At 44.8% G+C, this 14,808-nt stretch overlaps 1 protein-coding gene across 1 annotated transcript; it reads left to right on the top strand.

Annotated features, from left to right (window-relative positions):
• The first annotated feature begins 491 nt into the window (after nucleotides 1-491).
• Nucleotides 492-12,248, top strand: LOC115279777. The gene is made up of 7 exons (XM_029924282.1): nucleotides 492-528; nucleotides 2,968-3,275; nucleotides 5,817-5,994; nucleotides 6,136-6,172; nucleotides 9,111-9,163; nucleotides 10,674-10,792; nucleotides 11,615-12,248. The coding sequence occupies exons 1-7, from the start codon at nucleotides 492-494 to the stop codon at nucleotides 11,780-11,782; spliced, it is 900 nt and encodes a 299-aa protein (XP_029780142.1). The 3' UTR covers nucleotides 11,783-12,248.
• Nucleotides 12,249-14,808: the final 2,560 nt, after the last annotated feature.

Below are 14,808 nucleotides of genomic sequence, written 5' to 3'. Positions count from 1 at the left end.
TTTTCAAAATTGAAGGTTTATTTTTGAGAGCGAGCGAGCACGAGAGGGAGAGGGGCAGCACCCCCTAAGCTGTTAGCACAGAGCCTGAAGCATGGGTTAAGCCCCATGAGCTGTGGGATCACGACATGAGCCAAAGTTGGACGCTTAACCAAGTGAGCCACTCAGCTACCATGTGAAAGCTGTTTTTTGCCAGAGTCCAGCTCCAGCAGGTCCAGGGCTCCCTGAAGGATGGACAGTGTCAGCGAAAGGGAGGGAGAGTCATAGCTTCTTTCTGCTCACCAGGCAGGCATCTCTGCACTGACCGGAGAGTCAGCTTTATTTATTGAAAAAAAATGTATGGTGTACAAAACAGAAGTGGCAGTTGCCTTAGACAAAGATTTCTGATGACAAATTCTTTGGCATGTAAAAATTTCCCAGAACATAGATTGGTAGAAGACTCATGCATAATCTTTAGCAATAGTGATTACAGTAGGTGACTAGATGCTTATCACATGGGGAAGGAAGGGATCTTTGGCATTCAATTACAAGGTAATGTTGTTAGCATAGCAAAGGCCAGAGTTAGTTCTTTTGTGAGCAGGGGTCAATAGCCTGTTTTCTTGAGGAGAAGAAAGACAGGTTTCTCAGGAAATGTAATATTTGCTCCTATAATCACAAAAGAAGAAACTCCTATAGGTTTTTTTCATAAGGTACAATTCACATATTTTAGCATAAGAAGGCAAGTCACTCCTGAGATCAGTCAGTCAGGCGCCTTGGGGGTCGGTGCTCAAGCAGAAATTGAGTGGGGGTGGAGTGGGTGTAGACGCCAGTTGCCATCTGACGGTGGGAGGCCTTGCAAACCCACCTTACTTCAGAAATTGCTCCCAGCAGTTTTTAAGAATAGCAAGCTTTTCCTTTCGTCCAAGGAAAAATAATTTTTTAAATGAGCTACTTCAGGAAGCCTGGGTGGCTCAGTCAGTTAAGCATCTGACTCTCGGCTTCGGCTCTTATGGTTTGTGGGATCTAACCCCACATCAGGCTCCAAGTTGACAGCACAGAGCCTGCTTGGGATTCTCTCTCTCACTCTCTCTCTCTACCCCTCCCCCTCTCAAAACAATAAATAAACATTTTTTAAAAAAAGAATAAGCCATCTCTTCACTTCTTTAAATGAATCCAGGAAGAGCTATAAACAACTAAAACAAAGCAAAATCATCTTTTGTATGGATGGTGCCAGAAGTAGTAAGAAGTCTGCTTAAGCAATGCATGCTTAGGCAAAAGAAAAAACCCAAATCACCTGGTAATACTTGATCACAATTTTATAGGCTGTTTATCATTTCTTTTTCTATCTCTTATGTATCAATGGATCCATTTTTATGTAATCATCAAGTTGATCAAGGAATACTCAAGGAAAGTAAGCAGACAACAGCTTCATTTTTATCTCTCATTGTCACTTTAAACATGTTAGGTGGATTTTCCCTAATCCTGCTGAAAATTTTATTTAAAGGTCATGGTTATTTTTTTTTTTTATCACTCCTACCTACTACAAATGGTTTCAGCTCAGTAATGTAAATGTCCAGTCTTCAGGGAAACTTAAGACTTATTCCTCTGCTTCTGTTTGTAGTTTATGGCAAATTGCATTTTCCAAAAATGACCGCAACTATATTTTTGGTCTCGGCTGGTCTTCCAGAACCTTGCAATTTTCCCATCAAGAAGTGGAGACACTTTCCCTTTCTACTGAATCTGGATGGGCCTTTTAAATTGTGGGCACAGGGGTGCCTGGGTGGCTCAGTCGGTTAAGCCTCCGGCTTAGGCTTGGGTCAGATCTCACGTTGGTGGGTTCGAGCCCCACGTCAGGCTCTGTGCTGACAGCTAGCTCAGAGCCTGGAGCCTGCTTCCGATTCTGTGTCTCCTTCTCTCTCTGCCCCTGCCCCTCTCATGCTCTGTCTCTCTCTGTATCAAAAATAAATTTTAAAAAACATTAAAAAAATAAATTGTGAGCACAGTGTTAATGATGCTGTGATTCTGAGGCTAGGCATAAAAAATGATATAGCTTCCATCTGCATCTTTCTTGGGACTCTTGCTTTTAGAACCTTGAGCTGCAATATAAGATGTCTAAGGCTCCTATGCTATTAGGAAGCCCAAAGTAGCCCACACAGAAAGACCATATAGAAACCCTGAGATTACATGAAATAAGAGAGATGCCCAGCCAGCGACCAGTGGCTCCTGGACAGTTCTGGAACTGAACTCCGCACAGTTCCAGATTCAGCGATCATGAAAAATTTGAGTCCAAACTGTGTAGCCAGATTGTTCTAGAATTCCTGATCAAGAGAAACCATGAGAGATAATAAATGGTTGCTATTGTTTGAAACCATTAAACTTGACAGGCTGGATATATACAAACAGATCATATATAAAATAGAGTTCTGACCTACAAATTCTGCAGCAACCAACTAGTTTCCAATCAGGAAACCAAACAATGATTTTGGCAGCAATCAGCCCACAACATCCAGGATTTGGAGAAGACTGCCAGCTTCCCTATCCCCATCCCCCACATCCAAATTCTATCTCCAAACCAGTCATATAACATGCACTGCTTCTCATTAGCCTACATCCAGCTTCTCTACGCCAATCCCCTCCAATCAATGCATTCCTAAAGCCTTCTCTTCTTCACTATTGTTTTCCCACTCCACTGCCTGACTTTGAGCTCTACCAAACACACGCAATGGTGGCTGTAATACTCGTAATCTGACACAACCCAGTGATGACAAGATAAGACCATTACGTAAGTGGCATGTAGACTTTACAAAATTTCGTGGAAGCACATTTAATGTTCAATATATTTTTACTTAAAAATTCATATAAATTTTTATATGAATATTTTTATTCATATAAAAATGTTTATATTTAAATATTCATAGAAAGGATACAAGCCTTATCATACCGCTATGTCTGAATAGAGTAATTACAGGTATTTTTGATACCTGATTGTAGACTGCGGAGGCGCGTCTCTGTTTCTGTGTTTGCTGGTCCCGCTCTGGCAAAGGTGTCCCGCGGCTGAGACTCTGGGCTCACCTGCACGGGTCTGCACGGGTCTCCGGAAGGGGCTCCCAGCGCGCCCCCGGCCTGCGCGGGGGCTTCTGGGAGATGTGGTCCGTCCGCCGGCCCGCGCGCCTCCGTGCGCCTCGGCTCAGGCCGCTGGTTCTTCTTACTCCGCAGGGCGGGTGCGCAGAGCTGGTTCCGCCCATGAACGTCTCGCGGCGGCCTCCGGACCCAAGACCTCCAGGCGGCTGCCTGGAGAGGTGAGTCCCCCAATCTTATGGGCTGAGGGGGCAGGAATAGCCGGGAGTACCCGGGTCGTGCGAAGGAGGAACGAAGAAAACCGAACGTTCGGGACTCCCGAGGTCTGAGGGGTAATGTAGGGTCTCCTTGGTTCTATTGAGATGTGGCGGATGGCTGCGACTCTGTGTTCTCAGGTTGGTGGGCTGTCACGCACACTTGGGTTGAGGGGCAGAAGCCGGATATTGTTTTGTTTCATGGAATCACTTAGTTCTCTAAGTCTCCCCTTGTGATCTAATAATCTATTTTCCCTCTTTGTTCAGCTTTATTATTTTACCTAATTTTATCTTATTTCACATTTCTTTCCTCTGCTTCTTCAGTACTCATTGCCACTGTATCCAGTTTATTTTGCATCTCAGTTATACCATTTTTAAATTTGTTCTGACCAGTTCTTAGGTCTTTGATCTCTGCAGCAAGGTTTCTCTGGTGTCTGCTATGCTTTTTCCAAGCCCTGGGAGTAGTGTTATGACTGTTCTAACTTCTTGTTCAGATATATTGCTTATATCTGTTTTGAGCAAGTCCCTGGTTGTGATTTCTTCTTGGCTTTTGGGGAGAATTCCTTCATCTTGTCTTTTTGGCTAAGTGTCTGTCTTTTGCATATTTTAAAAGCTTGTTGTGTGCCCTGCCCTTGAGAGTAGTGCCATATGAAAAAGGGGTCACACACTGTCCAGGGGTCACACACTTCAGGAAGGGTTTCTGGTGTAGTTTGCACTATGATGGTGCGTTTTGGCTTCTCTTTCCCACTCAGTCCTCTGCTTGCTTGTAGAAGTGGAGTGTTTAGATCTTCAACCAGGTGTGCTTTGATTTGTTTGATGAGGTAATCCTGGAAACAAAGGAAAAAGGGGGGCGGGAAGCCTCATCCCATAAAAAGAGAAATGTGTAAGGGAAGAAAAGAAGACCAAACAGAGAATAAAAAAATACATAAAGCAAATTGCAAAAAAAAAAAAAAAAAAAAAAAAAAAGAAAGAAAGAAAGGAGTAAAAGCACAAAAAAAGAAAAAAGAAGGAAAAAGAAAAGAATTAAAAAAGCCTGATCCCCCAAAAAAGAGAGAAGGAAATGAACAAAGGAAAAAAACAGATAAGAAACTATGAGCCTGAAACCAAAAGAAAAAAAGAAGGAAGGAAACAAGAGTTGCCTGTTGGTGCATGGGGGCTGTTGCTGGCTGTGCAGGTCTGGAGAGGAGGCTGGCTGGTTGGCTCAGAGTCAGTCTTGCCCTAGAAAATAAGTGTAAGAGTCACCTTGGGAGTCACCTTGGGATGGCGACCGAGCGGCCATTTCTCCGGGGGCTGGAGGAGAACACGTGTACAGACGACCTCCGCCCCTCACCTGCAGACCTGGGATGTCCTGCCCCATTTGGAAACAGCCAATCATGAAGCTCCAGTTTTCCCCATCCCAACAAGACAGGCAACCTATCCTGTCCCGCTGTGACCCTAAAATGCCCTTACTTGGTAATCAGCCCCCCAAGACCAAACCTTAAAACCCCCACTCGTTGCCAATTGCGCGCAACTTCCCTAACTCTGCCCGGTACTCGAGTCACGGAACCTCGCCCGAGGACTGTGGACCCCGAATAAAGGCCTTCTTGGCTCCATAACCTGCGTTCCCTCTTTCCTTTCGTCTCTGCTTCCATCTATTAAATCTTACAATAAGCAGTTGCCAGAAACGGAGCAGCTTTTGTTAAGCGGGTCCCGTCTCCACTGGGGGCTGCTGTGTTGCTCTTTGAAGTCCCACCATTTTGATTTGGGGGGAGGATGGCGCCCCCCAAATCTCTTGTCCCCACCCAGGGATCTCAACCCCTGCTGTGTTCAGGCAGCCATCACTGAATGGTGAGGGTAATTAGCTTGCCCACGCCAGTTCTGCTGCATTTTTTCCTTTGGTGTGTGACTTGGATTCAAGACCCAAGGTGTTCTTAAAAATTTTTTAATGTTTATTTATTTATTTTGAAAGAGAGAGAGAATCCCAAGCAGGCTCTCTGCTATTGTGCAGAGCCCAAAATGGGGCTTGATCCCATGAACCATGCGGTCATGACCTGAGCTGACACCAAGAGTGGGATGCTTAACTGACTGAGCCACCCAGGTGCCGCCCAAACCCGAAGTCTAAAAGGACCTGGCGTGGCACAGATCGGCTCCTCTCCTCTGGAGCAGAGCCTCTCCACCCTGCTGATGAAAGGCCTTTGGCTGTCACCTGCAGGGTCTGTTTTCCTTGGGAAAGCAATATATCCTTTTGCAAAAGTACTCCAGGAAGGGGGCTGTTCTCTCCCAGTGCACCCTGGAGATCTCTACACCATGATATACACTCCAGGGCCACTCCCTCCTCTGAAGGAACGCTCTGGAGAAAGCCATGCACTTTCAAAATCTCAGAGTTTGAGCTCCAGAAGCTGTTTGCAAAAAAATCTGGGACACTCAGTACTTCTCTCTCCCCAGTCTGTGGTCCAGAAAGGTTTTCCTTTTATGCTAACTTGATGCCACACTATCTCAACTCTTTCTCTCCCTTTGGTCTTTCCACAGAAGGGGTTCCCGCCCCGTCTGCAGCACTGCCGTTTTTCTCTCCAATTCGTATCTGCGCTTCACATCTGCCCGGCTGTCTCCCTCCGACTGTGGAGATGTTCTGCTACTCTCAGTTCGGCTGGTGCTCCAAGTGATCTGACCTCAGCAGAGCTGTGTCTAAGGGGCAAGGAAGCCCAAGGTGCCCCTACTTCTCCACCATCTTAACTCCTCGGGCTGATAGTTCTTTAAGGGCTCCCCTAAGAAGGAAGAGAGCGAACCTTCTTTTTTTTTAAATAAGAGAGTGAACCTTCTTAGGCAAATCTTGTTTTTATTCTTTCAGGTCTGAATTTTGGGCAAATCTTGCAGAGATTGAAGAGGTAAGGCTAAGCTTTCAATATTTACACTGAGAAAGGCCCAGGAGATGACTTTGGCTGTAGTTTGGGATGGTAAAATGGTAGACAGGGAGACAGCAGGAAAATCTAAATATAATTTAGAGGGAGAAGATAAAATACCCTTCAGAAATCAGGGCAAAATCTCCAAGCATCTCTTTCGCCTGTGGTATCCCTGGGATGTGGGTTCCCCTCCCAGCTCCACCCTTGCAGCCAGCGAGGGGCAGTGGGGCTGTGGGGTGAGAGTTTGATCCCTCTGTTCAGATGCACACCCAGATGCACACCCAGATGCACACCCAGGATGTCACGGTGATAGTTGAGACAATGACCCTAATGGTTAAAATTCTCCAGCTTGCAGGTGGGTAATTGGGAGATAGTTTTTATGCCCTGGTCACCTGTGATAATTTTATTTTTTTACACAAACTGTTGAGAATGTTTTTATAACTATAGATAATAGAGAAACTACTAATCATGTTAAAATCCTCCCATTTTTGGTCCAGAGTTGGGACCTCCCATCAGTGAGGAGCCCTGAAGGCAGGAGTAAAAAAGCAAGTATTCCTTTAAACTTCTCATCTCACTTTCTCTCCCAATGTCTTCTTAAACTTTATTCACATCATTCCAAGGGGTTATACTTGGCTTTTTTAGATTCTGGGTAGAAAATGTCCCAACTCAAGACCTAATATATATATATATATTAGGTATTTTTTTTTTTTTACTTACTTTGAGAGAGGGAGAGCAGGGGAGTGCTAGAGAGATAGAGAGAAAAATCCCAAGCATTGATAGAACAGAGCCATTTGGGGGCTCAAACTCATGAACTGAGATCATGACCTGAGCCAAAATCAAGAGTCAGATGCTCAACTGACTGAATCCCCCCAGGTGACTTTGAAGACCTCAGATTCTAACCATATCACAGGAGTTGTCTATTTTTGTTTTGTTTTGTTTTATTGCTATTGCTAGGTTCTCATTGTGGGTATCCCGTGAAGGAACATTCCAGATTCCTTGAGTAGTTTCCAGATCTGTAGGCCCCTTCTGTTCTCAGGAGTAGTTCTATCAGAGTAGGAAAATCTGATCCTGGATATTAAGTTTCAATCTTTTGTGAGAAGCTATAAAGATAATTTTCTACCCCTCACTGTAAAGTGCTCTTGTGGGTGGGAAATTAAAAGTCCTTCAGGGGGATTAAAATCTCATTTGGATTACCCTAATTACAAAAGTTTTGGTTGTTAGAATTTTCTCGAATTTTCGTGAAAAAGAACTTCGTATTTCCCATGAAGATTCATTCTCCTTAGCAGTGAATTTTGAACTTTGTTACCTTTAACATCCAAATTAGGTTTTCCCCTAGTTTTTCTTTTTTAATTTTTTCTTATGTTTTTTATTTATTTTTGAGAGACAGAGACAGTGCGAGCAAAGGAGGGTCAGAGACAGAGGGAGACACAACCCAAAGCAGGCTCCAAGCTCTGAGCTAGCTGTCAGCACAGAGCCCGACGCGGGGCTCGACCCACGAACCATGGGATCATGACCTGAGCCGAAGCCGGACGCTTAACCGACTGAGCCCCCCAAGTGCCCCTCCCCTAGTTTCCCTGTTCCTGATTTCTAACTCAGCATTAGCGGTAACATAGTCAAAAGGGCACAGGCAGGGATGATATAGAAGCACCTTCAGCTCTGTTGGGGAAGTGAGATTCCTGCTCCGGACAGAAACATTCTCACAATCCCGGCTTATTGGTTTGGAGCTCCAATTCTCTTAGAATTTGTACTTTAATGGAATTGGAGGGGGTGGTGTGGAGAAGTGGGACTCTTTTTAGCCAGCCAGCTTTGATGCTGTGCATGTGTATATCATTTGTCCTAAGTATTTCTTTTTTCAATTATAATTTGTTCTGTGAGCTTTCATTAATATAACAGTATTTTTTAAAAAAATTTTTGTGAAACTAGGTAGTTTTGTATGTCAGCCCCACACCCATAGGTGTCACCATTCTAACCCTGCTGCTGTGCATAAATGAGGTGTGCCCGCCCCTGAATTACCAGTGTCCCTGGTGCCAGCAAGTGAAGGTGCTTACCGGGGGTAAGCACTTCCTTCCACCCACCTCTTCTATGTCCCTATGCCTCTACCCTGCTAGAGACAATTTCTCTCCAGAACAGTGCTTTTAAATAGAAATCAAATGCAAGCTATATATGTATTTTTAAATTTTCTAATAGCTACTTTTGAGAGATTAGGAAGAAACAGGTGAAATTAATTTTTAACATTTGAATAGCCCAGTGTTTCCAAAATAGTATGGTCTCTACATTTAATTGATATAAAACTTATTAATGAGTTCATTGACATCCTATATTTAAAGATTGTATTTTTAAGTAACATACATCGTGGGGCTCAAACTCACCACCCCAAGACCAAGAGTTGCACACTCCATGGACTGAGTCAGCCATGTGCCTCTTTATTGGGATTCTGTTGTGGTCTTCAATATCTGGAGTGTATTTTGTACCTGTACCATTTCTCAGTGGCCTAGCCATGTTTAAGTGCTCAGTAGCCTCATGTGATGAGTGGCAACATTATGAGAGAGCACAGCTCTAGAGAGTGATTTTATGTACACACTCCGCTTTTGGAGCCTCCTTTATTCTCGTGAACCTCCATCCGCCTGGAGTCTGGCTGTTGCTCCCCCTTTCCTCTCTTTTCTTTTGTCATGTTCCTTTTCTGATCTGGAGACTCATTTCCAGTTCCTGAACATTTTGGCCAGATTTCTTCTGTCTTGCTTTTGTTTGAGGGCCACAGGTTTTTCCTGTAACCCTCATTTCAGCCTTTTCCCATAGGAGGTGACATGCTTTTTTGTCTTGGTTGGCTCTTTATTTGCAGTTACTTACTAATGATTATTTTCTTTGCCCCATTAGTTGAGTTAGACACTTTCCCCATTGTTTTTCCGTGTATCTTTCTTGACAGATCTCCAACTGAACTATTGTTAAACTGGACAACTGGAATGCATAACTTTAGAGGTGTGTAGCAGCCCTTATGTTTTTGCCTTCATTTTTTAAATAGCATATGTAGCAATATATAATTTAGGATGTATAAGACCTCACTCTTTTTAAAAAATATATATTTTTTTAATGTTTTATTTATTTTTGAGAGACAGATGGCACGAACAGGGAAGGGTCAGAGAGAGAGGGAGACACAGAATCTGCAGCAGCTCCAGGCTCTGAGCTAGCTGTCAGCACAGAGCCCGACACGGATCTCGAACCCACAAACCGTGAGACCATGACCTGAGTCGAAGTCGGACGCTTAACCGACTGAGCCACCCAGGCACCCCTTAAAAAATATTTTTAACATTTATGTATTTTTGAGAGACAGAGAGAGCACAAGCAGGGGAGGGGCAGAGAGAGAAGGAGACACAGAATCAGAAGCAGCCAAGGCTCCGAGCTGTCAGCACAGAGCCCAATGAGGGGCTCGAACCCATGAATTGCAAGATTGTGACCTGAGCCGAAGTCGGATGCCCAACCCACTGAGCCGCCCAGGTGCCCCAAGACCTCACTCTTAAATACTGCTTTGCCTTGTTGAATATTTTTGATAATCATTTTAATATCTTTTCTGTGTCTCTTAGGATTTCCACTAAACTGATAAAAAAATTGTGTTCTTTTATATTTAAAGGAAAAATTTATATTTAAAATTTTCTACATGAGTGGTAGTTATTTTTACCTAGCAAAGTCCATAAATACCATAAAATGGGCATATCGGTATTCCTTCCTGTGCTGTGGTGGAATGTTATCAGGAAACAGGGTGTCAGGTCTCAGTGAGGGAGGGTGGAAAGTAGGAGTTCTCCGAGCTCAGGGTCACGAATTGGGCCTGTCCCTCTACCCGACAGAGCACTGCCTTGGTGGTACCTTTTATCTTAGACACGGTGCTGTAAATGCTCTTTCAGCGTCTTGAAGGTTTTTATGCTTGAGGAGTTTACAGAGAAGCCCCTGCATGCAGGCTTCGAGTCCCTTCTGCTGCTGCTTTGCTCTTTAGTAAACACGTGACCTGGTGTTAGACTAGATCTTTTTTTTTTTAAGTTCACTTATTTTTGAAAGAGAAAGAGCATGAGCAGGGATGGGGCAGAGAGAGAGAGAGAAAGAGAGGGAGACACAGAATTTGAAGCAGGCTCCGGGCTTCAAGTGGTCAGCACAGAGCCCAATTTGGGGCTCGAACTCACAAACTGTGAGATCATGACTTGAGCCGAAGTTGGACCCTTAACAGGCCAACTGAGCCACCCAGGTACCTCTAAGTGTTAGACTAGATCTGAGCAGGATCAGTGTCATCTGGAAACATGTTAGAAAAGCAGATTTTTAGGCCCCACACAGACCACTGAATTAGAAACTCCAGGTGAGGCCCAGCAATCTGTGTTTAGCAAGCCCTCCAGGTGGATCTGTTGCACCAACATTTGAGAAATGCTATAATTAGATGATGTTCGAGTTCATGCTAACTTGGTAACAGTCACATGTGTCTGCTCACTGCCTGGCCCTTGCACAGACAGCTCTTGGAATGACGACTCCCCAGTGCCGTCTCCTGGACTTTGTAGTTCCTCTTACTTGAAGTCTGTCTTCCACAGCCTCTGCACTTCCTGGCTTTTGATTCTAGTGAGTTCTGTGGTACGTATGTCCATGTTTATGACATTGTAGAAGCAGCCCGGGCTGGACGTGCCCTCCACTGCTGCAGGCAGTGGTCGTGTTCAGAAGGGAGGCGAGAAGCTGTGTTTGTGTGCGTCTTGCAAAATACACTGACGCTCTCTACCTGCTTTGTTGGGTATTTTTGTTTTGGGTGTTTTTTTCTTAGTAGTTTATTTTCAAATTGGTTTCCATGTAACACCCAGTGCTTCTCCCCACAAGTGCCCCCCTCCATGACCATCACCTCCTTCCCTCCCTCTCCCTCCCCCTTCAGGCCATGGTTTGTTTTCAGTATTCAGTAGTCTTTTATGATTTGTGTCCCTCACTCTCCCCGGCTCTCTTTCCCCCTTCCTCTCCCCATGGTCCTCTGTTAGGTTTCTCCTGTTAGACCTCTGAGTGCAAACATATGGTTTCTGTCCTTCTCTGCCTGACTTATTTCGCTTAGCATGACACCCTCAAGGTCCATCCACTTTGCCACAAATGGCCATTCTACCTGCTTTGTTTTTACCTCATCTCCTGTTGACTTTACCATGTGAGTGCAGTTTGTGTGAACATCTCTACTGGTTTATGTATCTCTACAGATGCATAAATATAAGTATTTATGTGAACATATAAAGTCTGCATGTGTGGATAAACTCTCCTTACACACAATTTATTTATCCATCATTACACATCTTTGGTGTCTAGCTGATTCCTGTCTTATTTTCTGCCACTGTACCCATCTCTACTTGAATGTATATTAAATATTTTATTATAAAAAATATACAAATACTATATTTGCTTTGTGTTTTTTCTCTTCCCATGGAGCCTCCTCCCCGCTGGGACTTCAGTGTGGGACCAGCAGGTCTCAGGCCCTTTGGGAGGCCCTGCTTCTCTCTGACCTCTGCTCTAACTGCCTTCTCTGGCCAGCTCTGTTGGAACAGAAGGTGTTGCCTGTTGATTTCCGCAACTCTCAGGCCAGGGAATGACAACTAAGAAAGAGCCAAGGAATGACAAGAAAGACACAGACACATTAGAAGCTTGATGCAGCATCCCCTGCCCAGACAAACCGGCCTCCTTCTTTATTGTCTCAACTACCCATCCTCCTGGTTCCGGTTGCCAGGGGCCTGTGGCCAAGTTCCTGCTCCGTATCAGCAAGTAACCCTCTGCTTGGAGGCAGGCTCGTGTTTGCACGTAGGCTGTCTTGACTTTTCGTTTGATACTCGGTCAGCACCCTGGCTCGTCTGCAAGCACAGGATGTTCCAGAGCCGAAGATATCTCGCCGCCAGGAACGGTCAGCCTGGAACCGGCCCACAGTCAGGGGCGGTCAGCCTGGAACAGGCCCTTCAGTTGCCCGCTAGCCTGTGGCTGCAGGGACATAGCAGAGGGCTGGACAGCCATCTCTTACCCTCGAACCGCAGAGTTCCGACATGAGTATTTTACTGCTGTGTCTTTCTGTGAACAGGATTGTGCTCATTTTCTTAATCTCCCTCTATCCACTATTTCTTCTCATCATTATTCACTGGAATTAATTTTTAAGGATCTGACTCATTGTTGATTTAGACTCACCCCGTCCAGTTATGGAGTTTTGTCCTTCCCTTTTTGTGATCAGTTTTATTTAAACTTTTAGAGTTTATTCAAACTAGAAATTCCTTCTATAGTGCTTTTCAGGGAGGCCCGGTTTTTAAGATCTCTGGGTACCAAAGTAACCTTATTCTATAGTATATTCTCCATTGTTTCTTCCAGTGATTTAGTCAATTGCAGGTCAATTTCTTCTTTGTCATCAGTGACACAGTAATTTGGCTTTTAATTTCAAAGAATATTTCTTCAATTTTTTTTTCTTAATTGATTTTCCTAGATAGGCATGACCAGTTGTTTTCTTTTTCCCCACTGTGTTTATAATTTAAATGGATTTTCACATCTCTGGGCCTCAGAGTGCAACTAGGAGTATGGGAAATAGGACTCCTCAAAGCACAGAGATTAAATCTCAAAGCTCTAAGATTTATTAAGCAAACTCAGTTCCAAAGTAAAGGGGTTCTGCACCCTAATTCTAAGTGTGAGGTTTTCTCCCCACACATCCAAGCAATTCTCAGACATTGGCTGGGTGTCCTACATTTCAACTCCATTCTAACACTACCTTCCTGGAGACACCATCACATGGCACAGGTTAAGGGCCCAGTCCTACAAGACTCGCTCCCATCTCCCCATTTAAGATCCCAATTACAAGTCCAGGTTGTCATCTGAGCTTTAACCAACTGGCTATAGATTGGAGGCTCCAACAACTCCCTCCTCAGGTTCATTTAATTTGATAGAAGGCTCGCAGAATTCAGGTAAATATTTTACTTACTGGATTACCAGTTCATTATAGAAGGATATAGTCAAGAACAGCCAGATGGAAGAGATGCATAGGGCAAGGCATGGATAAGGGACATTGGGCTTTCATGCTCTGAGTGCACCACTCTTCCCGAATCTCCACCAACCTGGAAGCTCTCTGGACTCCGTCTTTTTGCTTTTTTATGGAGACTAGTTACACAGGCATGACTGAGTAAGTCATTGGCCACTGGCGATTGATTCAACCTTCAACCCCTTTCCCCTCCCTGAAGAACGGGAAGGGGTACAAGTAAGTTTGCAGAGTCACATCATCACCCAGGTGCCCCTCACCTGACCTGCTGTTAGATTTGACTTACAGATAACCTATCAGCCTGGGTCTCTCTTCACTGACTATGTACACATTTGTCTACGCATAGGGATCTGGATTATCTCAGGATCTTACCTCCCTCCAGCAGCACTCCAGTCCTTTGTCTAAAGCGTTCAGTCCCCCCCATTTCATGTGTGCTCTTCACAGCCCAATGCCTGGCTTTAGATTGTAATGAGTTATTAACAAGCATTCCACATTCCTGGATATGAAACTCTAGGTGAGGTATGCTACCAGGGCTAGAAGAGAGCACAGGGCCTACCCTCCTTCCTGAACACCATCTAGTGGGGGAGGCTGACACTAACATGCAAGCTTTGTTTTTTACTCCTCCAGGTAAAGAGATATTGGAAGGTATTCTGGAGTAGGGTGTGAAGATTCAAGAGTAGTCTTGGAATATGTGCATCGTGATAGGTCTTGGAGGTGTCTTGTGGGTGGGACTTTGGAAGGTTCAGTTATCAGGAAATTGTGGATATCAAGGAAATCAGGAAAGAAAACACAATTCGACAATTCAGGGTAAGCTCCCAAAGGGCTCTTTCTGGCTACTTAATGCCCAGAAGCCAGGCCTTCGTCTCCTATCAACGCTACAAGCCAGTAGGTGCCAATGAGGTTCATATAGTGTCGAATCTATTCATGGCTTTCCCTACAGCCAGGACGTTGGGGGCAAAATATAAGGGGCACCAAAAAAGCTCAGTAATCAAGATAAATATTTTAAGGTAGTATCTTTGAAAATCAAAATTAATGCAAAAAAATTCATGATGAACAAAACTGTCAAATTATGCTTCCTCTTCACCCCTCATCCCCCCACCTGCCAACCACAACCCCCGTAAATTTATTCTAAGTGGCACCTGTCACCTAGCTTTCAACTAAAAAAAACCCCAAAAAACAGAAGAAAAAAAACCCCAGGGATTTCTGATCAAGCTGCAGTTCTTTACCACCCTACTACTTCTACCACCAGGGGGCCTTTTGCTCTAGGCCTCAAGTTCAGCCTCACTACCGGAACTCAAGACCCGATCTGGGAGTTAGCCGAGTAAATCTCGCTCGCCTAATAAAATAGCCTTGGCGTGCTCTCTCCGTACTGGCGTCCACTCCTACCTCTGGGGACGAAGGCCGATTGTTGTTCTTATCCCCGACGCCACTGCAGCATCCCCTAAGTGCTCTGCCGAGACCGGCGCCCACTCGCGCCAATCCGGACCCTGGTTTCTGCTACGGGAAGGGCACACGGGGCTGGAGCCTTGGATGGGTTGCCCCGGTTCGCCCGCGCCGCGGTTAGCGCGCAGTCTAGCCACCCGCCTCCATGACAACCGCGGGAAGCCGGGACCACATTTCC

The sequence above is a fragment of the Suricata suricatta genome, chromosome 16 (genome assembly GCF_006229205.1).
Source record: "Suricata suricatta isolate VVHF042 chromosome 16, meerkat_22Aug2017_6uvM2_HiC, whole genome shotgun sequence".
NCBI classification, from domain to species: domain Eukaryota; kingdom Metazoa; phylum Chordata; class Mammalia; order Carnivora; family Herpestidae; genus Suricata; species Suricata suricatta.
The sequence above is the reverse complement of the archived record's forward strand: the minus strand, read 5'-3'. Positions and strand labels throughout refer to the sequence as shown.